Source organism: Populus nigra, chromosome 9 (assembly GCF_951802175.1).
Source record: "Populus nigra chromosome 9, ddPopNigr1.1, whole genome shotgun sequence".
In the NCBI taxonomy this organism is placed as follows: Eukaryota; Viridiplantae; Streptophyta; class Magnoliopsida; order Malpighiales; family Salicaceae; genus Populus; species Populus nigra.
Genome location: NC_084860.1, coordinates 1598613 through 1625336, shown reverse-complemented (window position 1 = coordinate 1625336; position 26724 = coordinate 1598613). Strand labels below are relative to the sequence as shown.

At 32.8% G+C, this 26724-nt stretch overlaps 4 protein-coding genes and 1 long non-coding RNA gene across 5 annotated transcripts; 2 read left to right on the top strand and 3 right to left on the bottom strand.

The window, feature by feature from the left end:
- Positions 1 to 662: 662 nt before the first annotated feature.
- LOC133703567 (uncharacterized membrane protein At1g16860-like) lies at positions 663 to 5470 on the top strand. The gene is made up of 4 exons (XM_062128166.1): positions 663 to 1668; positions 3659 to 3814; positions 4463 to 4674; positions 4777 to 5470. Exons 1-4 carry the CDS (start codon positions 937 to 939, stop codon positions 4967 to 4969), a joined length of 1293 nt encoding a protein of 430 aa, XP_061984150.1. The 5' UTR covers positions 663 to 936; the 3' UTR covers positions 4970 to 5470.
- Positions 5471 to 6960: 1490 nt separating this feature from the next.
- Positions 6961 to 10357, bottom strand: LOC133702554 (tropinone reductase-like 3). Its single transcript, XM_062126861.1, has 6 exons — positions 10022 to 10357; positions 8956 to 9072; positions 8407 to 8541; positions 8072 to 8197; positions 7586 to 7687; positions 6961 to 7487 (listed from the first exon to the last, which is right to left on the bottom strand). Exons 1-6 carry the CDS (start codon positions 10160 to 10162, stop codon positions 7338 to 7340), a joined length of 771 nt encoding a protein of 256 aa, XP_061982845.1. The 5' UTR covers positions 10163 to 10357; the 3' UTR covers positions 6961 to 7337.
- Positions 10358 to 12126: 1769 nt separating this feature from the next.
- Positions 12127 to 12742, top strand: LOC133702862 (uncharacterized). Its single transcript, XR_009843796.1, has 2 exons — positions 12127 to 12216; positions 12305 to 12742. It is a non-coding gene; the product is annotated as an uncharacterized LOC133702862 (long non-coding RNA).
- A 453-nt stretch (positions 12743 to 13195) lies between these two features.
- Positions 13196 to 16312, bottom strand: LOC133702861 (tropinone reductase-like 3). Its single transcript, XM_062127183.1, has 6 exons — positions 15990 to 16312; positions 15189 to 15305; positions 14644 to 14778; positions 14264 to 14389; positions 13791 to 13892; positions 13196 to 13689 (listed from the first exon to the last, which is right to left on the bottom strand). Exons 1-6 carry the CDS (start codon positions 16128 to 16130, stop codon positions 13540 to 13542), a joined length of 771 nt encoding a protein of 256 aa, XP_061983167.1. The 5' UTR covers positions 16131 to 16312; the 3' UTR covers positions 13196 to 13539.
- Positions 16313 to 20615: 4303 nt separating this feature from the next.
- Positions 20616 to 25442, bottom strand: LOC133702863 (EH domain-containing protein 1-like). The gene is made up of 16 exons (XM_062127184.1): positions 25168 to 25442; positions 25024 to 25103; positions 24863 to 24931; positions 24713 to 24770; positions 24545 to 24600; positions 24429 to 24468; positions 24293 to 24354; positions 23808 to 23921; positions 23160 to 23262; positions 23003 to 23052; positions 22435 to 22563; positions 22091 to 22342; positions 21927 to 22006; positions 21482 to 21608; positions 21144 to 21287; positions 20616 to 21065 (listed from the first exon to the last, which is right to left on the bottom strand). The coding sequence occupies exons 1-16, from the start codon at positions 25253 to 25255 to the stop codon at positions 20880 to 20882; spliced, it is 1638 nt and encodes a 545-aa protein (XP_061983168.1). The 5' UTR covers positions 25256 to 25442; the 3' UTR covers positions 20616 to 20879.
- Positions 25443 to 26724: the final 1282 nt, after the last annotated feature.

The following is a 26724-nucleotide window of genomic DNA, read 5'->3' as shown; positions in this document are numbered from 1 at the left end:
TTCTTTTAAAATCAGTTATCAAAACAAGTATCACGAATAAGCTTCCCCTTCTCTTTCTTTGGAAGAAAAGTGTGGTTAATATTGTAGTAGTTTTATGGTTAAAAAAAATATTTTTCAAACTTAAATTTTTATTATAATTTAAAATGAAAAATAGGTTTAAACAATAAAAACCAAATAATTTTTGAAATTATGATTAATCTAAAAATATCTTTAAGCACACCGTATCATGATAAAAGAGTGTTTAATATAATTTCTGTTTATGTTTTGAGGTAATTTTTAAGAGTGTTTTTTAACTTGAAAAATCATTAATTTGATTTTTTTAATGGTTTTTAATTATTTTGATATATTAATGTTTATAATATATATATATATATATATAAATTATTTTAATATATTTTCAAATAAAAAATATTTTAAAAAATATATTTCAATACAATTAACAAATACCTCAAAACCTTTGCTTGGGAGTACGACCCAAACAAAAGCTAACTAATTTTTTTATTTAAAATTATATTTTTATATTTTAATAATGTTAAAAATAAATTTTAAAAAATAAAAAAATATTTTTTTAAAATATTTTTTTAAAAAAATAAAAAGCTAATGATACCATAATCACAGACACCCCTGGACATGAGCCTCGAAGAGAAAATAACCCTCATAGTCCATTCCATACCATGCCATACCATGCCATACCATGCCATGCTTATAGTGCCCATACCTAATTAAAACCTCAACAACACACACAAAAAAAGGTCTCAGTTCCATTTTCAAGACACATCATTATCACATTTCTCCAAGCCCTTTCTTGTCATTTCTCCCTTCACTACGCCCTTTCTCACTCCCTCTCCACCATCACCACCACCACCACCACCACCAAGCAACTGATCACAGCACCGTGTCTTCCAAAAACGCTGTAAAGTTTCAAGCTTTGAGCAAATGGGTACCCGAATTCAGTCTCACCAGCTCAAAAGCGGGTTGGTGGTGTCGGGTCGACCTGGACAGCAACAAAAAGAGAAACAACCCACCATGGCATCACGCGCGGTTCCTTATACAGGCGGTGACATTAAGAAATCCGGTGAGTTGGGGAAAATGTTTGACATCCCGGCGGCGGTTGACCCTCCAAAGCAACCACCTTCACGTGCTTCTACTTCTTCAAGCGGGTCCATGAGGAACTCTTCTTCAGGTCCCATGAGAAATTCTTCAGGTCCCCTGAACGTCGTCCTGCCGACAGGGCTTTTCACTTCCGGACCACTTGGTTCCGGACCCCTTGGTTCCGGCCCACTGGGCTCAGGCTCACAAAAGAGATCGGGTCAGCTTGACAACAGTGCTGTCGGTTCTGGTACAGGATCCGGATCAAGCAAGGCACTTTACGGGTCAGCAGTGACGAGCTTGGCTGATGATGTGAAGGTGGGGCTAAGGGTTTCTAGGCCAGTGGTGTGGGTGGTGATGGTGGTGGTTTTGATGGGGTTGCTTGTTGGTGCTTTTTTGATGGTTGCAGTTAAAAAAGCTGTGATCTTGGTGGCTGTTGGGGCTGTTTTGGTGCCTTTATTTGTGGGATTGATTTGGAATTGTGCATGGGGAAGGAGAGGGTTGTTAGGGTTTGTGAGGAGGCACCCTGATACTGAGCTTAGAGGTGCTATTGATGGACAGTATGTCAAGGTTACTGGGGTAATTTCAATTTCTTTCTCTTCACTACTATTATTTATTGTGTTTCTCTGTCTTATTTGTGATTAGATTAGTGCTAATTATGGTAAGAGTATCCAACCATCCATTAATCTAATTCCAAAGAATGTTAAACCGGTGTGCCTGCCGTTATTGTTTTATTATCTTCTGGTCAATTCTGACATTATGCAGGTCTATTTTCGTGGCTTGCTCTTAACTTAAAAGATTTATCATGGGTATGGAATTTGTCATTATTGAATTTCACTTTCAATGGTTGCTTGATGAAGAAAGGCAGCAAGGGGAAGAAAATTGAAAACTACCTAACGGAGAGATTTATGGAGCAGATTTTGGATGAAAGGCCATTTTGACCTATGGACACGAATCTTCATCCATCAAGGGTTATTTCGGTGGTGTCAAAGTGGTTCCAGTGGCTTGTAGAAAGGGGGGACTTTTTTTGGTTGGAGAAATTTAAAGGAGGCTTGTGTATTTAGTACCAAAGGACATATCCTTTTGGATGTAGACGCAAACTTGCATATTATTTGGGTGGTATAGGATCATTGTTTGCCTGGATGCTTTATCCAGGATTCTTTTCTGAAAGTTATTAATTGTGAGTGTTTTCCAAAAAGAGGAAATTTGATCTACTTGATGGGGTGGAGTTGAGCCGGCAAAGCTGTTATGAGCTTTTACTTTCTTGTATGTTGAGGCGGTGAGTGGACCATAATCTACTTCTTAGGGGTTAAAGTATGTAATTCTGAAAGCTGTCATCAATTTGCTTGATGAATTATTGCGAAGTGATTATATTTTTTTATGCCACTTTAGGAATTTACATTTTTGGTGGAGGCAAATTTGTCGGTTTAGAATTCACATGACAACAAAAGTTAAGGAAGTGCAGCTGTCATGGTTGATTTTTATTGTTGCATGTGCAAAGTTGGAATTTGGAGGGAATCATAATTTGCTTCTGTCAGGGTTAAAGGATAGGAAAATGTGAGATGACTTTCAAATCTGCTGGAAGAATTATTGTGAGGTTCTTATTCTTTCTCTAGAAGAGCAGTTGATTCTTCCCCTAAATTTTCTTTGGAGTATATGTTCAAATCATTTGGTTTATATGGAAAAATATTACAAGGAAGAATGCCAGTGAGTTCTGTGGTGTAGAAACAATTCCTGTGGCAAGTCTCATGGAAAAAAGTTTTGTTACCTGGAAGAAAATTTCTAAAGAGTAATGACATCAATGCTTGCTTTTTTTATGACATACTGTTAACTTTTTGGAGTAGGGGATCAAGATGGTTGACAACTGATTTTTTAAATATGTCATAGATCTACTGAGTTGAAGTTAGAAGGGCGTTTTCTTAATAATAGGCATGGGTGGTCCAGCTCTTTCTATACAAATATAAGAGAGGCTTGATTGAATAACTTCCTTTTTTTGTTATAAGAACTAAGCCATGTGAAGATGACCAAATGGATGCCTTGTCTATCATTCCTATCATTGTCTTGAACACTAAAGGTATTCTTGGTGACTTTGTTTCAACATGGAAAGTGGAAATAAGTCCATGTCATTTCGCGCACACCGTAGACATTTGTATGGTGAACAGTGTCTGATTTAATAGGTTGAAGGCAGTGCTGAAATCATTTGTTGCTATGAAAACCAGTCAGCCTGAGTCTGTCGCTGCCATTTTTTTTGTAGAGTATCACGTCCTGAAAAGTCTACATTCTGCATTTCAGTGATGCAGTAAAATTTAAGGGGGCAAAATTAAAAGATGAAAAGGGGTGTTGAGAAAGTTCAACAGAGTGAAGGGCTAGAGGCAACATGGGCTCATAAGATATGGATCTCCACCATTGTGGTTATGTGAAACTTTGAATGCTCATTCTCATATGGAACTCATCATTAATTAAGTTTTTGGAGCTTGTTTAAGCTAGCTTTTTTTGCAATTGCAACAAATTTGTATTATATCTTGCAGTATAATGTCACAAATAATGTCTGATTTATCTTTTTATGTAGGTTGTCACGTGTGGCAGTATACCTTTGGAGTCATCTTACCAGAGGGTATCCAGATGTGTATATGTTTCATCAGAGTTGTATGAATATAGAGGGTTGGGTGGAAAGTCTGCCCATGCAAAGCACTGTTTTTTCTCATGGGGTTTGAGACATTCAGAGGTTAGTTTGCTGAGCTCTCATGTTGATCTGTCCAAATATTGATGTGGAAAACGGTTTAGGAAATGATGATTCAGCTTCAGCTCATGGCACTTAGGTTTTCATTAATGAAAGCATGATGAGTTCAATTTACTCAAATGCCAACAAATGTTTGAGCAATAAACAAAGCACCTGATACCTAAATTATGTTTTTTATACCGAGATGCTGACCGAGAAAATGTAAGTTACTGACTAGGGGAAAACATATCAGGTTTTGGGGCAAGTTTATATGATATCGGAAACCAATAAGTTGACCAGCACTTCATGTTTACTGAATGCTTTAAGTTGTTAACACTTGCATGACGATAAGCCGATAGGCGACAGGAGTTCTTTATATGATTCAGTACATAGCTATTTAATGAACCAGAAAATGCAGATAGTTCTAGTTTATGTGTCATTAATGACAACATAATCTGACTCCCTATGATTACTGAAAACTGGGAAGATAGTCTTTGGCATCTAATATTGCAACTGTGTTGTAATTGCGTGTCCGCCATTTACAGTAGCTAATTCTGCAAATTGCAACATTTCAGTTCTTGTTTTCCAAAGTTCTGTTTTTCTTTTCAAAAAAAGCCTCCAGCATTGTGGTGATGCTTTGCTTCTGGTGAACAGAAGTTTGTCGCTGATTTTTACATATCAGATTTCCAATCTGGGCTAAGAGCACTAGTAAAGGCGGGCTATGGAGCTAAGGTTGCTCCATTTGTCAAGCCAGCTACAGTGGTGGATGTAAAAAAGGAGAACAAAGATATGTCTCCCAGCTTTCTACGCTGGTTAGCTGATCGCAACCTCTCAAGCGATGACCAGATCATGCGTCTCAAAGAAGGGTATGGCATAAGAAAAGTGTTCAGCAAACTGATTCCTTGATTCCATGGCAGTTGTAGTAAGTGTTTTGGGTTGAATGCTTCTAAGAAATGTTTGCATCTCAGGTATATCAAAGAAGGGAGCACTATTAGCGTAATGGGTGTTGTTCGACGACATGATAATGTGCTGATGATCGTTCCGCCACAAGAGCCTGTCTCAACAGGTTGTCAGTGGTTCCGATGCCTCCTTCCATCCTATGTTGAAGGCCTTGTTTTGACATGTGATGATAATCAAAATGCTGATGTGGTTCCTGTGTAGATATTTAGCTGTTCATCATAATCTAAGCTTTCTTTTCAACTGGATTTCACAAGTAAATATTTGAAGGGTGCCGACCAAGGCAATCATCAAGCACCCCAAAACCACTTGGTACCTTCTTTTCAGGTTTTAAGGAGCATGTAAATGGCACAGAAGTTGCAAAGATGGAAGAATGAAGGCGCCATGCAGCAACGAAACATATTCTAGTGATAGTGCTGAAGAATTATGATTTTGGCTGATTTGTGTACATAAATCCCCCCAAGGGGTACGGAAATTGTTGCGTTCTTCTGAACTAAAATCTAGCAAATGTGCTGTAATTGTATTTAGGTTCCATTTAGAAGTTATAGAGGTTTAGGTGTGTTGTATTTGGATTGCTTGTTTTCTCTTTGGTCTGAAGGAGCCCACTAGGGCCTTGGATTGTGAACATGGCGTCTACGTGCTGTGCTCTGAAGGAGGCATATATATTAGTAAATTCAAGGGATAATTACCCTAGTATTTAATCTACTTTTTTTCGTTCTTCTATGGTTTTTACTATATTATTGGCACGTCCAATGCAAATCTGTTCTTTTCTAATAGAAAATAAATAAATAAAGTTTGGCTTGCGTGACTTGCTTATCTAAGATTATTAATAAAAATATATAAAGACTAAAAAAAATTAAGATAATATTTTTTTAAAAAAATATTAAGATAATAACATATATGGATTGATCTAAATTATCTTGTTAAATAGTTGATCCAGATTATGAGATTATTATAACATAAAAGATAAATTGAAACAAATTTAAAGTTCATTTTTAATGTTGAAAGATAAAATTAAAAAAAAATTCTCTTTAAAAAAGAATAAAAACTCGAGTTAATCCGAATTAATATGTCAAATCTATGACTTAAGTTATGAGATTAGGATAACATTATAGAAAGTAAATTAAAACAAATTATGAAGCTTAATTTCTAATAAATCAAATGTTGAAAGATGAAATTGAAAAAAAATGTAAAAAAAGACAAAAAAATCCCGCGTCAACCCTAGTTAACCGACCAAACCCATGAATCCGGTCATGAGACCGAGATAACTTCATAGAAAACAAATTAAAAAAAGACTCGAGTTAACCTTCTAAGCTCATGCGCTATCCAGGTCATGAGATTAAAATAACCTCATAGAAAACAAATCACAATAAAATACAAAACTTAATTTATTATCCATCAATTATTGAAGGATGAAATTAAAAAAAAAATTAATTTAAAAAAGACAATAAAATAACTCGGGTAAATCCGTTAAGGTCATGAGACCAAGATAACCTCGTATAAAACAAATCAAAACAAATTATGAAGCTTAATTTTCAATTAATTTAATATTAAAAGGAAAAAAAACCAAATAAATAATGAAAAATATTCAAGTTAACTGGACCAACCCTGTAAGCTTGCAACTGGAGTAAGGAGATTGGAATAATCATATAAAAAGTAAATTAAAATAAATCAATAAACAAAAAGTTGAAAATTAAATAAAAAAAACTAAAAAAATAAAAAAACAAAACATTATTATAATAAATAATATCTTACGAGGTGGTATACAATAATAAAAGTATTATCTCTTTTATTTTTTGTTAATCCATGTTTATTTAATATTGTGAAAGTTATTAGAGTCAACTGAAGGTTGTTAAACTCAGATAAATAACACGACTCGATTGAAGGCTTGATTTACAGGGTGGGCAGGTTATTCAAATTTTTTTGTTCAAGAGTCATACTAGCTTTAACTAAGTTCATCAGGGATTACTCTGTCAGGTCGACTATCCCACTACATCATCGAATCACCAGTTAACCTGTCAAATGGGTTTAACAACCCATTCTGTAATGAATCAGGATTCAGGACACTTGCATTATGGCTATCAAATGTTTTCCTTGCGTCTAAATATATGGATCCGTCTCATATCAAACTCTTTTTCAAGACTTCAGCATGATTTTCACACACAGCCACCGGCATATAATCAAATTGGGAGAAGTTGGATCAAAGGAAAAATAATCTTTACCAAAAGGAAGGCGAACTCCCATCAAAACTTGAAGCAGAATACCAAAAGGTTCCAGCCGCAAGTCAGGTGGGAGAATACACGACTCCATAACATTCTGCCATGGAAATTATCTGATGAAGGGAATACATTGTGGCTTCCTCCATATACATTCTGTTCCACTTTGATATTTAACAAGCATATCACAAGCCAATCTTATCCGACAAGGAAATCTCAATGAAACAATGTCAATTTGCCAAAAAGAAATAAAACAAAGAGCGTCAAAGTAAATTTTCCTTTCATGAATTTATTGGTGCGGGTTCTGAAAAATCATAACGAGTTTTTTTCTTCGGGTAAACTTTAAGAGAGGGAAACTAAAGTCTGGACGGCATCCCTCCAGCTACCACCAAAGTTTCTCCTGTTATGTAAGACGCATCATCGGAAGCCAAAAAGGCGACTGCTGAGGCCATGTCGTCTGTGGTGCCAAGCCTTTTAAGCAAGGTCTGATCCTCAATCGTCTTCCTCTACAATATTTTGGAATCCAATTGAGTCCAAGACAGGTCAGCGGCTGCTCTTCTTTTGAAAATATTGAAACAACTCAAAGCCAAAAATGTAAACTTACAATGGTCTGATTGCCTGTAATGAAATCAGCAAAGTGTGTTGGTACAAACCCAGGAGCTATACAGTTCACTCGAGTGTGAGGAGCCATCTCAGCTGCAAGCACCTACAAAGTATCGAGAAAGTATTACGGAAAAAAATATTAGAAACAAAAGCCTGATGTTTTTGCATGCAATCAAGAAAGACTAAAAAATAATCATGTGTTTGTCCATTTAAATTTATTGTCCATAAAATATAAGAGAAGAATTGGATTCTCTTTTTCATGAGTTTATTGGTAAAGGGAAGAATCAATACATGCATATAAGCTGAAGAAAAGAAACATGCACCTGATCCAGCTTATCTATAATAAGAGATAGGCTAAAAAAAAAAGCCACGGTCTGTTATTTCAAACAAGGGTTACAACTTCAAGTTCATCATCATATTTCAGTAAGTTGAATATGTCAAGTTCTTGATGAAACAGAAATGGAAGGAGAACACAACTGGACGATACCTTGGTAAGCCCAAAAAGGGCTGTCTTTGTGACACCATACATAGCCATGGAAGAATGTGGATGGTAGCCACCAATAGAGGAAATCAGAATAACTGAAGAACCCTTCTTCATGTGAGGGGTCGCATCCTGAAAAAACAAGTGAATATCAAATAGGACTTATATTAAAAAACGACAACACATGGATACTAATGAGTAAACCTGACTGACCATGGGAACAAGAGCAGGAAATTCTAGTGGTGTAAACAATGAACAGAATATCACAGGAAACACATCTGTTCTTGATGACATTTCATGTATTGATTTCTATATGTAAACATTATGTTAATCAAAATTACCTTCAGTAGGAGGATAGCTGCTTTAACATTAATTTCCCACAGCTTATCAAGGACAGATTCCTGGGTTTCCAAAATGGAATCTGTAGATGGATTGACAGCAGCATTGGATACAACAATGTCTATCTTTCCATATTTCTGAAACCAGAACCAGAAGCTTTCTATCAATCAAGATGACTAAATAATCAAACAAAAACCCTGCTCTTTCATTGCAAATAAATACTCTTAGGAGCTCGCAAAAAGAAACCAGATAAATAGGCAGAAACATAACACGTGCACAGAAAAGAGAACAAACAAGCTAAATGGCTAAACATCTCAAAATCACTCTATTGGAAGCAAACAAATAAAGATTAAATGCACTATCCTCTTTCATCTTACAGTCATCCTACACGAGCATGGTGGATGAAGAACACTAACCACAGCCTTTTGTTGGACTAGTCTAACATTTACGAGCATTAACCAATAGTCCAATATGCAGCATCAAATTAATTAGGCACCAATTCCCTTTCCTGGTTACTTGCATACTATAAGAAACGAAGCTGACTTTCTCACCTGTACAGTAGTCTCTATGAGATTCTTCCTCTGTTGTGCATTTGAGACGTGACAAACAACACCCAACACTTTGATGCCTTTAGCTTTGAGTTTCTCAGCTGCCTCATCTACATTTTTCTGGATCAATTCAACAAAAGACCAAAAGAAATTCCATCCCGAAAGTAATCCAAAGAAAAAGCCCATATCAGTTACGGCTAGAAAACAGCATAAAAAAGCTAACTTTAGTACTTCAATTTTCAAAATATCTTGTGATCAAATAGAACCAAAAGCCACGTGATACATGAATGAAAGATGGGAAAGGATGGCATCAGGAAGTAGCAAACTATGTATCGATACATCGTTATTGGGGAGAAGAGGGTGCTGTGATTTTATCACTTAGCAGGATATCCTATTGTTATCTTGTAGGAATTTCGTATTTCTATATAATTGTAACAAAACTTATCTAGAGAGATATGGGAAATCAATCAATGAAAGTATGAAAGTCCTCTCTCTCACACATGTTCTTGTTTCTCTCTTTCCCTCTCTCTGTTATAGGCCGATTCTTTTCTAGACCCCGTTGTGTGCTTAGCCAATTCTGGAAAACAACACTATCACAGCATTGATTCTCTATCAATATATTTTGGCCCTCGCAATTTTTTCTTGCAGCACTCCATTTAGCAGTACTAATAGAATCACTTTCAGCTCATCCCGTATGAGTTCAAACTTCAAACAACAAAATACAGACCATGATGTGTGCACTGGGAAACAAAACTAAATCCAATTCAAAGTGATGAATTAAGGTCATTCAACTGAACAGGATTTGGCATATCCTTGCTGCTCTTAAAAAATCAACATCTTCTAAACCATTTTAGGTGAAATCTAGTCGAAAGTCTATATACTTCCTCAAATCCAATTGCAGCAGAAACCAGAAAAAGCGTAAGCAATCAAGATTCAAGAAACCAAAACAAACCCAGAAAAAAAAATCAATCTTGATCCCTGAAAACAAGAAATCATATGATAAAGAAAAGAAAGGAAATGCTAAAAGCAATGAATATGGAAGAAAAAAAGAGGGAGAGAGAAAGAGCACCTGCTTGCGAGAAGAGATAACAACAGAAGCACCTTCCAATCCAAACCTCTCAGCTATGGAAAAGCCAATACCTTGAGTTGAAGCGGTCACAATTACCACTTTCCCTTCAAATCTCTTTCCACTGATAATCTTACTAGTCATCCTTCCTTCTCTGATCTCTCTCTCTTGTTTGCAAATTACAAGACAAGACAAGCTTCAAAAACAAAGTTGGTTTTTAATGGAAATATTGCTACTACTGTGATTAATGAAACAGATTAGTGATAATTTAAAAATATATTAAAATAAAAAAACATAAAAAATGAATTAATTTAAAAATAAATAAATTTTGACCACCCTCGACCACTTTATAAAATGAAAGGACGGACGGACGAGGATGACACCTTCTGTTATGTCATTTGATCACACCGATGATGTTTTACTAACGAGATCCTTTTTCCCCATTTCCATCCAACAACATGAAGATTGGTGCTGACTCATTTCATATAATTATTTACTCCATGATGATGGCATGGGGTCTATGATCCCTGAAGAAGGCGTATAAATCCTTACACAGCATTAGGCAGAGTATAAATATATTGGAAACGCGTTCCAAACAATATTTTATAAAAAAAATTAACTTTTTATATTTTTAAATCTTTTTAATATACTAATATTTAAAATAAATTTTTTTAAAAATATATTATTTTAATATATTTTTAAATAAAAAAAATTTAAAAAATAACTGTTACTATATTACCAAACGCTATGTAACTAAATATACATTTAAAATTTACTACCCGCTCAGGTTTATTGACGAACCGACAACAACCCTAATCAAACTTGGTCCATCAGCCATAAACTAAGTAGACATTCCGATGTTTGTTATTAACACATATAGCTCAGAATTAACATAGTCAAATTAATAATTATACAAGTTTTAAGTAATTTTAAAGGATTTCAAACTTATAATTATTAAAATATAAATTTAAAAATTAACCAGTTTACTATATAATCACGTAATTGCATAACCACAAGGTCCCACATCTACATGGATTTAAGGGTACAGAAACATGACACATTCATGAAAGTCAAATGTTTCAATTCATCGTTTTCGTATTGGATTTTTCTTCAATCTTGTCATTATGTTAGATATTTTTATCTAAACTAACAAGAACGATGAAAAAACAATGAACTAACATAATTCATTAAACAAATAACCATGAAAAAACAATGAATTATATCAAAAAAAATATGTCATTTTCTTTTCAAATTTATATATTTCTCGATAAATTAAGTGGAGTTTGATCGAGTTTTTAAATGAGAGTATTTATACCCATTTGCATGAAAATGTCTATTAGAAAAATAGATAGGAGAATCAACTACAATACATGAACAAGTCAAAATTAAGGAATTAGACTTGCAGGGAGAGATTGAAGAGAAGACATAAAATATAAAGATAAATCAAGCTAATTCGTATGATCGCGTGAGAAATTTAGGTCCTGTTTGTTTTTATGTTTTAAAAGTATTTTTGAAAAAGTTTGAATTTTTTTTATTTTTTTTCTTCAAATTAATTTTTTTTGTGTTTTTAAATCATTTTGATGCATTGATATCAAAAATAATTTTTTAAAAATAAAATATATATATTATTTTTATACATTTCTGAATGAAAAGCACTCTAAAAAACAACCGCAACCACATTCTCGAACAAGTAGAACCACTAAATGACATTTTCTTTTCAAATCTATTTATTTAAATAAAGATAATGGAGTTTAAGTTTCTCAAATATTTGTACGAAAAACACATCATGTAACAAGATATCAAACTTTATTTTATTCAATTTAGTTCTTAATTATAAGTTTTATTTTCATTATTTTTTAATTTATTTTCATTCTTTTCAAATTACATGTTTTCAAATAAATTTGGGGTGCTGGAGATCATTCCGAAGTTAAATGATATGCAGGTAGATACTGCATGATTTGATTTATGATTATTGTAAAAAGTAAAATAAAGTAACAATAATCAAACACAAATTAAAAGCCTTTTTTTCCATGTGTATTGTTCAAGGCTGCTCCATTTGTCAAGCCAGCTACAGTAATGGGTGTACAAAAAAGATAACGAAGATATACCCTCCCAGCTTTTGACGTTGCTCAGCTGAACGCAAACTCTCAAGTGATGACCGGATCATGCGTCTCAAAGAAGGGTATGGCTTAAGAGAGGTGCGGCAAACTGATTCTTTGATTCCTTGGCAGTTGTAGTAAGTTTTCTGAGTTGCATACTTCTGAGAAATGCTTGCATCGATCTCAGGTATATCAAAGAAGGGAGCACTGTTAGCGTGATGGGTGTTGTTCGACGACATGATATATAATTTGCTGATGATCGTTCCGCCACAAGAGCCGTCTCAACAGGTTGTCAGTGGTTCCCATGCCTCCTTCCAGTCCGTGTTGAAGGCCTTGTTTTGACATGTGATGATAATCAAAGTGCTGATGCCGTTCTTGTGTAGATATTTAGCTGTTCATCTTGATGTAAGTTTCTTTTGAACTGGATTTCACAGGTAAATATTTGAAGGGTGCCAACCATGGCAATCATCAAGCACCCCCAGACCACTCTGTACCTTCTTTTTCAGGTTTTAAGGAGCATGTAAATGGCACAGAAGTTGCAGAGATGAAAGAATGAAGGCGCCATGTAGCAACGAAACATGTTATAAGTATACAGTAAGTGATATGGAAGAAATAGTATAAAATCTACATTTTCTATCTTTGCCAAATATAAAAATAAAAAACTTTCATTTTGATGATCTAAAAAAAACAAGGTAAGATAAAATCAGCATCTATCTAACTATAGCCAATCCATTCCCATGTCATTTTTATTTTAAGCAATTAGATCCTTTAATGGAATCCCCTCAATTTCCCTTCCCAGATTTAGCACTGGTTTTTACTATTTAGAGAGAAAATACGGAATTACACTAAAGGAGGAGAAACTCAACTCAACTCAACTCAACTCACAAACCCTCAAATCTTTTCCCTGAAAATCTTCCCTTTCCGTCCATTTTGATTTGCAGCTGTTTGTCTCCATTCATGAACAGTGATGGTGCTAAAGCATTTTGATTTTGGCTGATTTATGTAAAGTATATTTAACGTATTTTTCCCATTCTTCTACCATTTGTATACATAAATGTAATGAAGTGGCAATTAAATGTTATGAAAGGAAATAAAATCTTGAAGCCGAAGACAAACGGGCCACACGTCAAGTGGGAGCATGCATGACTCCCTCACAATCTGCCATGGAATTGGAAATTATGTAATGAAGGGGATAAGTTATGGCTTCCTCCTCTTACATTTTGTTATGTTCGACAAGCATATCACACTCTAATCTATCCGACAAGGAAATCTCAATGAAACAATGTCAATTTGCCATGAAGAAATGAACAAAGAGCATCAGCATGAATTTTTCTTTCATGGATTTATTGACGTGGGTTTTCAGCTGGTACCATGAAAAATCATAGCATGCTTTTTATTTGGGTAAACTTTAAGGGAGGGGAGCTACAGTCTGGACGGCATCCCTCCAGCTACCACCAGAGTTTCTCCTGTTATGTAAGAAGCATCATCGGAAGCCAAAAAGGCGACTGTAGAGGCCATGTCGTCAGTGGTACCAAGTCTCTTCAGCAAGGTCTTATCCTCAATGGACTTTTTCTACAGTAATTAGGAATCCAATTGAATCGAAGACAGGTCAGCAGCTGTTCTTTTTTTGAAATCATTGAAACACATCAAAGCCAAAAGAAATGTGAACTTACAAGAGCCTGATTGCCTGCAATGAAACTAGTGAAGTGTGTTGGTACAAACCCAGGAGCTATACAGTTCACTCGAGTGTGAGGAGCCATCTCAGCTGCAAGCACCTACAAAGTATCGAGAAAGTATTACGCGCAAAAAAATTAGAAACAAAAGCATGGTGTTGTTACGTGCATTTGTCCAACTTATTGTTCATAAAATAAAAGAGGAACTGGATTCTCTTTTTCACGAGTTCATTGACCCAAGCAGAAAAACCTGATAAAGGGAACAAGAAGCACACATGCATATAAGCACAAGAAAAGAAACACGCCGGTGCTCCAGGTTATCTATAATAAGAGATGGGCTGCTAGGAAAAGAGCCATGGTCTGCTATTTCAAACAAGGGTAATAACTTCAAGTTCATCATCATATTTCAGCGAGTTGGATTTGTCAAGTTCTTGATGAAACCGATATGAACGGAGAGCACAACTGGAGGATACCTTGGTAAGCCCAAAAAGCGCTGTCTTTGTGACACCATACATAGCCAAGGAATCATGTACATGGTAGCCACCAATAGAGGAAATCAGAATAACTGAAGAACCCTTCTTCATGTGAGGGGCCGCATCCTGCAAGTGGGGATATCACATAGATTTGTAGCAAAATCAGTTATGAACTAAAACTAGTGGAGGTGTATTGCAATGCTGTGAGTAAGGAAATTCTAGGGGTGTAAACAATGAACAGAATATCACAGGTAACACAGAGCAAAACCAAGATGTTAGCCATCTTCACTACAACCAAAATCAAAATTTCCCTGTAGTGTGGCCCGGTATGACATTTTGGATAATGATTTCTACAAGCAAACCTTTGTAATAAAAATTACCTTCAGTAGGAGGATAGCTGCTTTAACATTAATTTCCCACAGCTTATCAAGGACAGATTCATGGGTTTCCAAAGTGGAGTCTGAAGATGGACTGACAGCAGCATTGGATACAACAACATCTATCTTTCCATATTTCTGAAACCAGAACCAGAAGCTTTCTATCAATCAAGATGACTAAATAATCAAACAAAAAACCTGCTCTTTCATGGCAAACAAACACTCTTAGGAGCTCGGAAAAAGAAACCAGATAAATAGGTAGAAACATATCACGTGCACAGAAAACAGAACAAACAAGCTAAATGGCTAGACATCTCGAAAACCGGGCAGTAATAGATCATTTTAAGAGAAATCACTCTCTATTGGAAGCAAACAAATAAAGATTAAACGCAGTATCCTCTTTCATATAACACCGTCATCCTAGAAGAAGACTAACCCGTTGTTGGAATAGTCTAATATTCACGAGAATTAACCAATATGTAGTCCAATATGCAGCATCATATTAAGACGCACTTGCATACTATAAGAAACGAAGCTGACTTTCTCACCTGTACAGTAGTCTCTATGAGATTCTTCCTCTGTTGCGCATTTGACACGTGACAGATAACACCCACCACCTTGATGCCTTTAGCTTTGAGTTTCTCAACCGCCTCATCTACATTTTTCTGGATCAATTCAACAAAAGACCAAAAGAAATTTCATCCCGGAAGTAATCCAAATAAACCCGAAGAAAAAAGCCCATATCAGTTACTGCTAAAAATAGCATAAAAAAGCTAACTTTAGTGCTTAAATTTTCAAATATCGTGTGATAAAAAAGAACCAAAAACCACTTGATACTTGAATGAATGATGGGAAAGGATGGCATCTGGAAGTAGCAAATTATGTATTGATACATCATTATTTTGATTCTCTATCACAGTATATTTTGGCCTTGGCAAATATTTCTTGCAACACTCCATTTAACAGTACTTATAGAATCACTTTCAGCTCATCCCATATGAGATCAAACTTCAAACAACAAAGCAAATACAAACCATGATGTGTGCATGGGAAACAGAACTAAATTCAATTCAAAGTGATGAGTTAAGGTCATTCAACTGAGCAGGATTTGGCATATCCTTTCTGCTCTTAAAAAGAACATGATTTTTTAAACCATTTTAGGTGGAGTATAGTTCAAAGTTTATATACTTCCCCAAATCCAATACCAGCAGAAACCAGAGAAAGCCTAAAACAACCAGAAAACAAAACAAACCCAGAAAGAAAAAATCAACCTTGATCCCTGAAAAACAAGAAATGATATGATAAAGAAAAAGAAAAGGAAGGAAATGTTGAAGCAACAGAAAGAGCACCTGCTTCCGAGATGAGATGACAACAGAAGCACCTTCCAATCCAAACCTTTCAGCTGTGGAAAAGCCAATGCCTTGTGTTGAAGCAGTCACAATTACCACTCTCCCTTCAAACCTCTTTCCACTGATAATCTTGCTACTCATCTTCCTTCTTTAGTCTCTCTGTCGTTTGCAAATTACAAAACAAGGCAAGCTTGAGAAACAATGTTGAGCTTCTTATAGAAGATATTGCTATTACTATGATCAAAGATACAGACTAGAGTAAGTTGGAAATATAGTGGATCGGTGGGGATTCCAACACCTGTTCTGTAATTTGGTTCACACGTTGATGTTTATGCTTCTTTATTCTCTGGGTGAATCATGCCACTTGAGAATATCTGACTTTTTAAAAGGTCTTTGTATTCTTAGTTTTATCTTACTTCGATCCTCCAAGTTTTTCTTTCATCCCTCCATGCTTGTTCTCTCTTTTATAATGATATCCTTTCCTCATTGTCATCAAAGAACGTGAAAATTGGTAATGACTTCACCTTTTTTCTTTCTTGTCTAGCCCTAATATTTTTTTTAGCATCTAAACACAAACACTTTTAACTTTACAAAGCCCTGTACTAACTTTGATATCAAAGAATTCCCAAATTCATTAAAAAAAAAAAAAAACATGTTTTTGTAGGTATTGTAGCTGTTCAAACCCAACATTGTCAGCCTTTTAGCCTTCGTCAACCTTAGAAAATCATTTACAGTAGAGATAAAGGTTTTCAGCAATTGTTACATGTTATCATTGTCAACCTTTTGGCTTTGCCACATAATTGAAATTAAATTTAAAAAATCAAAACTACAATTTTTTACAAGTACAGATCAAGAACAATTACATTTGTAGGAATTGATCATAGATTTAGAAATTTGCTTTTAAGGTCACTTGTGAAGAGAATTTAATTTCAGTTCATACAATCTTATTTAAATATGCCCAATTTGTCGTTGAACATAAAAAAATTAAAAAAAAATTAAAAAAGAAGAAGAAGAAAGATGAATGATATGAGGATAAACAATAGAAGGAGGACCAAAGTGAGATAAAATTGAGAGTAGAGAGACTAAATAGGGAAACACACAATCAACATATCGCCAAACCACTGGTCGCTATCAATCATTATGTTTTCACACTGCACCATTCGCATGTTTTTCCTTACTTTTTGGCTCAATCTTTTTCTATGAACAGTTTTTTTTAAAAAAAATACAAAGCTGTACTATTTGAATCTAACCCCTAAAAGTACCTATTATGTTAATTACTAGATTTGGTGCACATGTTCCACCGTTGCGCTGAATATTTTTTTTTAAATATAAAAAAGAATGTTAAAGTATAAAATTTAAGATTCAAGTCTTTGATTCAATTAAAATTAAATAATATGAGAAAAAAAATGTAAAACTAATAAATAAATTTAAAAAAACAATGAAAGAAGAAAAAAAAATCAAATATAAGTCTATCTAAATTACTAAATAACTCAATATCAAAGAGTAAAATTATAAAACAATTAAAAAAACAAAAAAAAACCATGTTAGACCGAATGAACTAGCAAATTTTATGATCATGAGTATAAGATTTAGATAATTTTCTTAAAAAAATAGGAAAAAAAGTTTGAAAGATGAAGTCGAAATAAATCAATTTAAAAAAAATAAACTAGCATTAACCTTTGAAATCAATTATTCAGGTTATAAACATGGGGCTAACCCCTTAAAAGATAAATTTTTTTAAAAAAACAACAAAACAAAAGGATAAAAAATAAGAAAACATCATCTTAAAAAAAAAGAAAAAAAACACGGATGAACCTTCTAAATCTGGTTTAATCTTTAAAATTTGCAACCCGTAAAATCTTGGACCCGAGTTCAATCAAGAAGATTAATTCTCAACTAATTTAATTTTGAAGGATAAAATTGTGAAAAAATATTAATAAAAGAATCTTGTGAAAGAAAAACATATATCAACAAAAATAATGGGGATAAAATTTAATAGAAAAAAAACCATGAATGAGAAAATTGAAAAAATAAATAAAAATTATCTTGAACCAAACAAATAATAATAAAAAAATATGGGTTGAATTTTAAAGATTAAGAGATCATAAGGGGTAAAATTAAAAAACAATTGTAATTTGATATATTATTTATAGATTAAAAAATAATAGGGGTGAAATTAAAGAAAATATTTGTAATTTTATAGATTATTCAGAAAAAATATAATAAAAAGGCATAAATCAAATGTTATAAAAAAATAAATTGCAAGGGCTGGTTTGATTTTTTTAAAAGGATTGACGTTGAATATAAGGTGAGAAAAGAAGAGAAAAAAAAAAGTTCTCCCGATATATATTAGTGACACACATAACCCTTTTGTATTGAGGATTTTGAGGCTTTTTAAATATCGCTCTAGAAAGAGGTGTTTGGTAGTGGATGTAGCACTTACCAATAACTTTTTTTTTAATAACATATAATATATATCAATTATAATAATATCTATGAGTAAACTTTAAATTTACAATAAAATAATGTAAAATGAGATAGAAATCATTGTGAGAGAGTTATATTGATTGTCTTTAAAGACATTAAAGTCATTATGCTATTTTGAAAATATCAAAACACCCCTTGCATTATATATGTTTTTAAGGTTAAATTAGTAAAAAAAAAGGACCAATCTAGCCCCATGCAATTTATAAAAATAACAATTGTGTTATGGTATAAAACCATATTATCCCTGATATACCTAGTTAAGATTTAATGGGTAAGAGGTAATTATGTCACTACACTATTATAATAAATTGTATTATGAATCTTAGTGAACTTGAATGTCCTTTAATGAAATAGTTTTTTAAAAGAAATTAAACTCAATTTAATCTAATTAACCCAACATCTAGTTTGATTGAGTGTCAAAGAAAGGTTTGATTTTAAAATTTTTATTTACAAAAGCATATCTTTTTAATTCATCAAGCTTAATCAAATTAAGATTAAATTGTAAGTTGATTTATACATAAGTAATTAGATCAAGCTGGGTTTAATTACTAAAATTATAATAAGTCTCATTTTTAAGAATATGTTTTTTTTAAGTATATGTTTTTATAATGTGATGATAATGTAATGTAAGGTATTTTTGAATTAAAATTATTTTAAAATAATATTTTTTATTTTATTTATTTTTAATATCAATATATTAAAATTATAAAAAAAATAATTTAATATTTTTTTAAATCACCACACCGCAAAACAATGACACTAGGCCTATTTGTCTATGAGACAGCATTTGTATTTTTTCTAAACACACTAATAATAGTATTTGATTATCGATTGAAAGTAATATATAAATTGTAGGTACCATCATTTATTTAATACAAGATCTCAATTATAAAATAATAGTTTTTTATTGCTTTTTGCAAGTTCAACCTTCTTATATGGCCGACAGAGTGAATTAATTCACTATACACTGTTTACTTTTGTGAAGTGAACAGTGCATAACAAAAGTGAACAGTATAAAGTGAATTAATTCACTCCGCACACCTTCACATGAACAGAAAAAAAATTTAATTTTTTTAATTATATTTTATTTAAAAAACTAGTGTTTAACATTATTAAGAAAAAAACTATTTTTTTTATTTTTAATTATGTTTTATTTAAAAAACTAGTATTTAATATTATTCAATAACACTACATAAATTAGAAGAAGATCGTATAATGACATAACATTTACAGAATTTAATTGTAATCTAAATTTTATTCACGATAATATTTTTCCTGATTTTGTTGCACACTCAAAAAGCCATGAAAATTACAATTATTGTCAGATAAATTTCATAAGTAATGGAATTTTAAATAGTTTAATGGAACAACAAAAATATTTTATATAAAATATCATTTATTTCATGATGTAATAACAGAAGTTAAATCTACAATATTTAAATTAAAAACTATTAATATTAATATATATCTTTTTTAGTTATTTTATAACCTCAATTTAAAAAACATTCTTAACTAAACACATTAAATTATTTCTTATTCAACCTCAATTTCAAACACAATTTTACCCAAATATATATAAATATCAAAACAACTTCAACTAAAAATATGTTTTTTATATAAAAAAAAAATTAAACCATAACCATAAAAACTACCACAATACCAAACATATATATATATATATATATATATATATATATATATATATATATAAAGGAAATATCTTCATCATTTCACACAGCTTTTAAACTTTATTGATGTCACTATTCAATACCTGTAAACTGTACTATGCATCCATAATTGAAGTAGAGAAATGATGAAATAAAATTTTCGAGGCATTATTTATTCTGAGTTTGACAGTTGTTCTTTTCCTAATTAAATTTCTTGAACTTACCCACTTCTCTATCCCTTGTTCTATTTCTCAAAAAAATAAAATGAAATGAAAAAAAACATAAAATTAGAAACGTTACTGATTTATAAACGAATTTCAAAACATATTGATTAAATATAAAGTTGTTGAAACCACTTAAAGATAAATAATTAATCCTATTCAACAATAATGATTAAATTATATTTTAACTTGCAAACAACTCAATTCACGACAAAAAGGGAGCACAATCGCATCTGCCCTGAGATCCAATCAACCAAAACAATAAATGGATATTCATGAATTATCTTGTACCTGCTCAAAATCCAAATTTTCGTCAAGGCATCATCACTTTCAAAAACTGACAATCATGCTTAAAATCCAAGCAGATCCCTAAATACAGAAAGCTCCAAATGTATATTAACAAGAATGTCATAAAATATATTTACTCAAGAATCATAAGCATAGCACTTTTGCAACAAACAAACTTCATCTCACCGCTCTATTTCGATTCTAGATATGTCCTGGAGGATAGGACTTTATGCATAAGGATTCCTAAAACTTTTCAAGAGCTCTGGGATTTCATAGCCAAGCATATCATCAACAGCTTGTATCATCTTAGGCTTCAGTTTCTCAAATTTGTCAATGCTGTAACCATTCAAGACTTCTTTGAAGTGTTCTACATTTGGAAAATCTCCAGCTGGTAAATGAAATTCCCTCTGGACCTGCTTACAGAAAAGTTGGTGTTCATACACGATGTAAAGACGGAAGGGTGAATAGAGAAAAAAGGTCAAAAGAGAAACCTTTGCAAATTCATCTTCAAGATTATCAATAAGACGTTGTTGAGTCTTAGCCTTGCCCATTATAGCAGGCATCTCCTTCTTGAGATGGCTAATTATGTACGCATGCATCTTAGCAGCTCTAGCACGCTTTACAAATTCATTGATCTACAATATACAAATACCATAATTACAATAACATTATAACTGCCCAAGAATATGACATACACCAATATTCAAAGAACACATTATACAAAGACACAGACACAGACACGGGTACCCATTAGCCTCATGCACAAAACAATGAAAATCACATACAAATATGAATGTGAGAATAAGCAAAAAAATCAAAAACCACATACTCGACGATCACAAGCTTTCTTAGGAATATCAACCAAGTCCATCAGAAGGTCATTTTGTTCTTTTTCAAAAAGTTCACAGAACATTTGGCTGGCAGTTTCTTCATTGATAGGTTTGTCATTGAACGAGCTGCAAGATGAACAAAGGACTAATGAACTTAAAATATATAACTTTGAAAAATGCAAGCACAACTTAAATGACATTGCAAATACACTGAACAAATAGAACATCTTGGGTTGAGCATTTGGATTTACGTTCCACAGCTGACAGAAATTGTACATACATAAAAGAAAAATCTTGCAATAAGATGATAAAAATGAATCACATGGATATAATAATAAGAAAAGACAGAAGCAAATGAAATGGGCAAGGTGGTGGCATGGTAGTCTAAAGAGAAGATAAGATTTAAACAGCAAAAATGAAAAAAAGCGAAGAGAAAGTACATACCCAATATAAACACGCATAACCTCAGGGGTGTTCAAAACTTTTCCAAGTGACCACATTAGTGCCCCATAAACTCTCATCAACTATACAACAACAAATATGCAAGTCATATGGAGCTGTTAAACTCAGTTTTTAAAGTGAAGGTGGAAGAAAAACAAGCATCCAACCTGTTGTGTATCAACTTGGTCAGCCTTGTTCAACACAACTCGTATCTTGTCATCATTGCCTCGTAAAGATGCAATTACTCGCTTAAACTCATCACTGATATCAAGTTTATGAGGATCAAATAAAAGAAGAATCAGATCACATTTTGCTGCAAACCATGATATAACCCCCGTAAAATCATAACTCCTTTGTGTTCGTTGCTTCTCTCCAGAGAGAACCCCAGGAGTGTCAACAATTGTGATTTCATCTAGCAACTGCATGTGCATCAGCAGCAGTAAAGGTGATAAATAACAGAATGGAGAGCATACAACAGCCTTACCAAAAATAAGCACAAAGCCAAACTTACTGGATGAGGCATTTGTGCACACTCAAACTTTGATAAAAATGCTCCTCCAAAATGTGTCAGGCCACTAAATGGCATATCTGCTTGAACAGCAACAGTGTTCCCAGGTATGCTCCTTTCATCATGTCCAGACTGAGCATAAAAAGTCTATCAGCAAGTGGAAACCACCATGATATCATGAAAATAAAATGAAGCAACTGTTCTTGATGATCATCAAATCACAAGAATCATTAGCAACTCAAAATAATGGGTTACTTCTAGGCTTTTGGCATGTTGGTATGAGCTTGATAGATGTTAACAAAATGCAAAAGCCATGAATATAAAAACATGTGAGAAGTCATATACATAAAGATAACAAATCCCTTTTCATTTAGACAGACATTAGCTACTTTACAACCTCAAACAAAGAAATCAGATTTAGAAAGTTCAAATCTGCACTCAAGTTCAGTTTTCTAGCTATGAAAAAACAATGCTCAAACAACTCCAGATCACATCCATGTTGAAATAAAATATTTTGTTACTCCATTTGAATGCTTATTTAAGAATACATAAAGCATGAAAATGCTTATACCATTACAACAACAAATCTGTCAGTTGTCGGCTCTGGTCCAATGTGAGCTCCTGCAAAGAAAAAAAGAAAGAAAAATGAGCAAGATTTTTTTTTTCATTGATGACTGGAAATATTTACCAATAGGAAAAGAAACGAGAAATGGAAGTACTAAACAAACCTGGATAGTTACATCTAAGCAAGTGTTTTATAAATGTTGTTTTCCCAGTAGAATACTGACCCAAAAGCATAACCATAGGTCTAGCATCAAAATCACTGTTTGTCTGGAAAATCAATGCAAACAGTTGGTGAAAGCAACATTAAAACCAAGAAAGGAATAGAGTGGGAGAAAAAAAAAAGGAGACGGGGAAGAAAACAAGATATAAGCAACTACGAGAATTAAATACCCAACTATCAGCTTTTAATCACTGTATTTATATTAGAATTAACTAGTTTAATCCAATTATCTATATTTTGGAAATAGAGCAATAGTAATTAGATAATGCCTGCCCAACAATAGCCAATCCCTGTAGTGCAATTAATCAACCACTATAATGCACACAAGAGTCTTGCACCTCAATTAACACGATATCCCCAAGTAGTATTTGTGTGGGAGTTGAGAAGCTATGATACCAGTTGATTTATGACCAAGACAGAGAATAAACAGACATTTAACCCTTTTTAGCTTGCCCTGGCATCATATATCATTTGTACTTGGTGCTTATGACTTTGTTAAAAAAAATGGGTATATCATAATTTTCAAAATCACATAGAATTATCAATGTTGAAATAACAATAAAACATATTAAGTGTCTGCTCAACCACTCACCAACAATGGGGAAACAAAGTCATTAAAACGATAGGTAGCTTCCAATGGCTTTAGCTTTTCTATATACAATCGCTTTAAGCCATCGATAATTGATGTAACTGCATTGAGCGGCATCTGAGCAAAAAATGAAAAAAGGGAACTCATTAAAAAATAAATAAACATACAAACATCCCTTGCGGGAAAGATGAGAACAAGTAGCACGCTACTATATATAGACAAGTAAACAATAAATTTTTGAATTCTTTGATATAGAAATACGTTGAGCTTCTCATGTCACGAGATAAATTGGCATCTTTCAAAATCAGAATCTAGTGCAAGATAACTGTTCCCACAAAGTGCAGGACACAATTCCTAAACGGTGTAAATTACAAGGTGGCAACAAAAAATGGTCCGATAACCCAAACTAAGAAGAAAACAACACCAAACCAAACACAGAGGTCATATTTTCTTTAACAAATGATGGCACATTGTTACATGTCGCTCACCTTTCTTGATGATTTTGCACCAACTTGAGGAGTCCCCGTTGATAGCCTTAGCTGCGTGGATCCTACATTATGACCACAAATCAAATTAACTAACAATCAATGCCACAAGTGACACCAAAGTTAAAGAACAACTTACCATTGATATCATTCTCACTAATCCTCGAACTCTTATTTTTCTGGAAAAAAAAACAACATTTTTTAGTTCAACCGAGTAATCCAACCATACAAAATAAGGTAAAGCAGACCACTTACAGCTAGTAAGGCATCAATGCCATCCATCAAAGGCGGCTTCACATCCTCCATTTTAGCTGCAAGATTAAAAAAAAAAGCACTACTTACAGCGCAAACTTAGGGTTTTAAAAACTGCTAAATAATTAAAAAATATGAAAAAAAGTCGAAAATCAATTTATCTGAACGTACATGCGGTTTTAATAGTATCTGGAGTTAGTTCATGCCCTGCTTGCGCCAGAGAAACAAGCTGCAATCAATTAATCAATTAATTAAGCCAGATTCTTACGGTTTAATTAATTAATTAAGGGAAAGGAAGGAAGGTTAGAAGTAGAGGAGGACCTGCATTGCCGTAACAAACTCTGTAAGCCCTAAAAACCCTTGTCGTTTCGAATCCGCCAGTGCCCAGACCTTCATAATAATTAAATTAATCAATTAATAAAAAAAACCTAAGCAACTCCAAATAATAATAATAATAAATTAAAAGATGAAGTTCTTAGTACTTGTTTAAGTTGTTGGCGAGAAAGATTGGACATGGCGAAAAACTTCGTAGCGTCATTTCCAGTAAAGCGGCCATCTCCATCTACAAATTAATAAGTTAGGGATTGAAATGAAAAGAGAAAGAAAAGAAAGGGATCAAATCAAACCTGAATCGGCTAAATTGAACCATTCTTTGTAGATCTGTTTCTGTTCTTTTGAGAAGGAACTGCCTGCACTTTTCCCTATCTCCTCCATTCCTTCTTCTTCTTGGATTTTCAAATGCTAGCAAGAGAAACTGCTGCTGTGCTGCTCTCCTTTCAAGGGAAGTGAGAGTTGCTTGCTACTGCTGGTAGCAGTTGTTTTAAATATTATTACTTTTTAATAATTATTAAATTTAGAAGAAAAATGTTTTGGGATTCTCAAAATTTAAAGCGAGAGAGCCGGGAATTTGAAATTTAAGTGGTTTTTATTATTATTATTATTTGGATTGGCGCTGAGGTATTTTCGGGAGCGTCGTCGTTTTGTAGGGTATTTGTCAGGGAAAACACGCCGTCGGTTTGGCATGTTATCAACATTGTGGGCTCCTGGGACTATTGTGAATGGTATTTGAAATTTGAAAATATGAGAGTCCGAAATAGTTGTTTGGTCCCGCCACGTGTCTAATCCCAGTTTTAAAAAAACCTCTAGTCTTGGATTGCCAGCGTATCATCAACCTCAATTAATTTTTTATTTTAAAAATTGACTTAACTAAATTAATTCAAATATAAAAAATTATAACATAACAGGTTTTACGAGTTAGTTAAATTAAAAATAAACATGCAAGTCAATTGAGTTTATTAAAATTAGTGGTTTTTTTTGTTTTAAATTAAAGTTTGATATTAATTAACTTCTATATTATAAGTTTTGTAAATCATTCATAGATCTAGTCAGGTTTGATAATTATAAAAATAATTTAGTTGATTTGATTAATAATTCATTAATATAATAAAATATAAACATATTTATGTTTTCATATTAAAGTTATATAGGAGTTGTTTAGTGGTGAATTATTATTCTAATTTTAAGCAGATATATAAAAATACAAATTGAGACGGTAGTTGTATTCAAATGCAAGTTTTTACAAAGTGGACGGTGAATTTTTTTTCTCTCAGAATAAATCTACACCTTGGAAAAAATGCAAATCTAGAGATAATTTTGAATAGGAGTTTTCCCATCATTTTTCAGCTTAATAACTTGTTTGTTTTTTTATTATAAAAATACTTTTAAAAAAATTTAATTTTTTTTATTTTTTTCTTTACTTTAAATTAATTTTTTATTTATTTTTTGTAGATCATTTTGATGCGCTGATATAAAAATAATTTTTAAAACATAAAAAATATATTATTTTAATACATTTCTAAATGAAAAACACTTTAAAAAATAACCATAACCACGCTCTCAAATATGTTAATTTTGAAAATATATATAGTACAAAAACATGTATTTTTTTATTAGTAGCATGTTTTTGGAGTAAAAACTAAAGACAATTGAAATAAATATTTCTAAAAAGTCCAATAATTTTAATTAAATAGAAAACATGTATCTCTTCCATCAAGACTTTTTTTCATTTATTAATGTATTTATTTTTTGTTTCAATAAAAGTATATCTTGTTATCAGAAGCATTGCTTTTTAAATAAAAAATAAAATAAATCATGACTAGATAAATTGAATGCTATTTAAGGAA

Excerpts from the sequence above, each read along its gene's own strand:
- LOC133703567 (XM_062128166.1), top strand. The coding sequence starts at position 937 with ATGGGTACCCGAATTCAGTCTCACCAGCTCAAAAGCGGGTTGGTGGTG. Across the intron at positions 3,815-4,462 it reads GGGGTTTGAGACATTCAGAG|AAGTTTGTCGCTGATTTTTA; the intron begins GTTAGTTTGCTG and ends TCTGGTGAACAG. Across the intron at positions 4,675-4,776 it reads ATCATGCGTCTCAAAGAAGG|GTATATCAAAGAAGGGAGCA; the intron begins GTATGGCATAAG and ends TTTGCATCTCAG.
- LOC133702554 (XM_062126861.1), bottom strand. The coding sequence starts at position 10,162 with ATGACTAGTAAGATTATCAGTGGAAAGAGATTTGAAGGGAAAGTGGTA. Across the intron at positions 8,198-8,406 it reads CAGCTATCCTCCTACTGAAG|GATGCGACCCCTCACATGAA; the intron begins GTAATTTTGATT and ends TTGTTTTTTCAG. Across the intron at positions 7,688-8,071 it reads CCCTTTTTGGGCTTACCAAG|GTGCTTGCAGCTGAGATGGC; the intron begins GTATCGTCCAGT and ends GATACTTTGTAG.
- LOC133702861 (XM_062127183.1), bottom strand. The coding sequence starts at position 16,130 with ATGAGTAGCAAGATTATCAGTGGAAAGAGGTTTGAAGGGAGAGTGGTA. Across the intron at positions 14,779-15,188 it reads TCATAGAGACTACTGTACAG|AAATATGGAAAGATAGATGT; the intron begins GTGAGAAAGTCA and ends TTCTGGTTTCAG. Across the intron at positions 13,893-14,263 it reads CGCTTTTTGGGCTTACCAAG|GTGCTTGCAGCTGAGATGGC; the intron begins GTATCCTCCAGT and ends GATACTTTGTAG.
- LOC133702863 (XM_062127184.1), bottom strand. The coding sequence starts at position 25,255 with ATGGAGGAGATAGGGAAAAGTGCAGGCAGTTCCTTCTCAAAAGAACAG. Across the intron at positions 22,564-23,002 it reads ACAGATTTGTTGTTGTAATG|TCTGGACATGATGAAAGGAG; the intron begins GTATAAGCATTT and ends TTTTATGCTCAG. Across the intron at positions 21,066-21,143 it reads TTGAAGATGAATTTGCAAAG|GTCCAGAGGGAATTTCATTT; the intron begins GTTTCTCTTTTG and ends TTCTGTAAGCAG.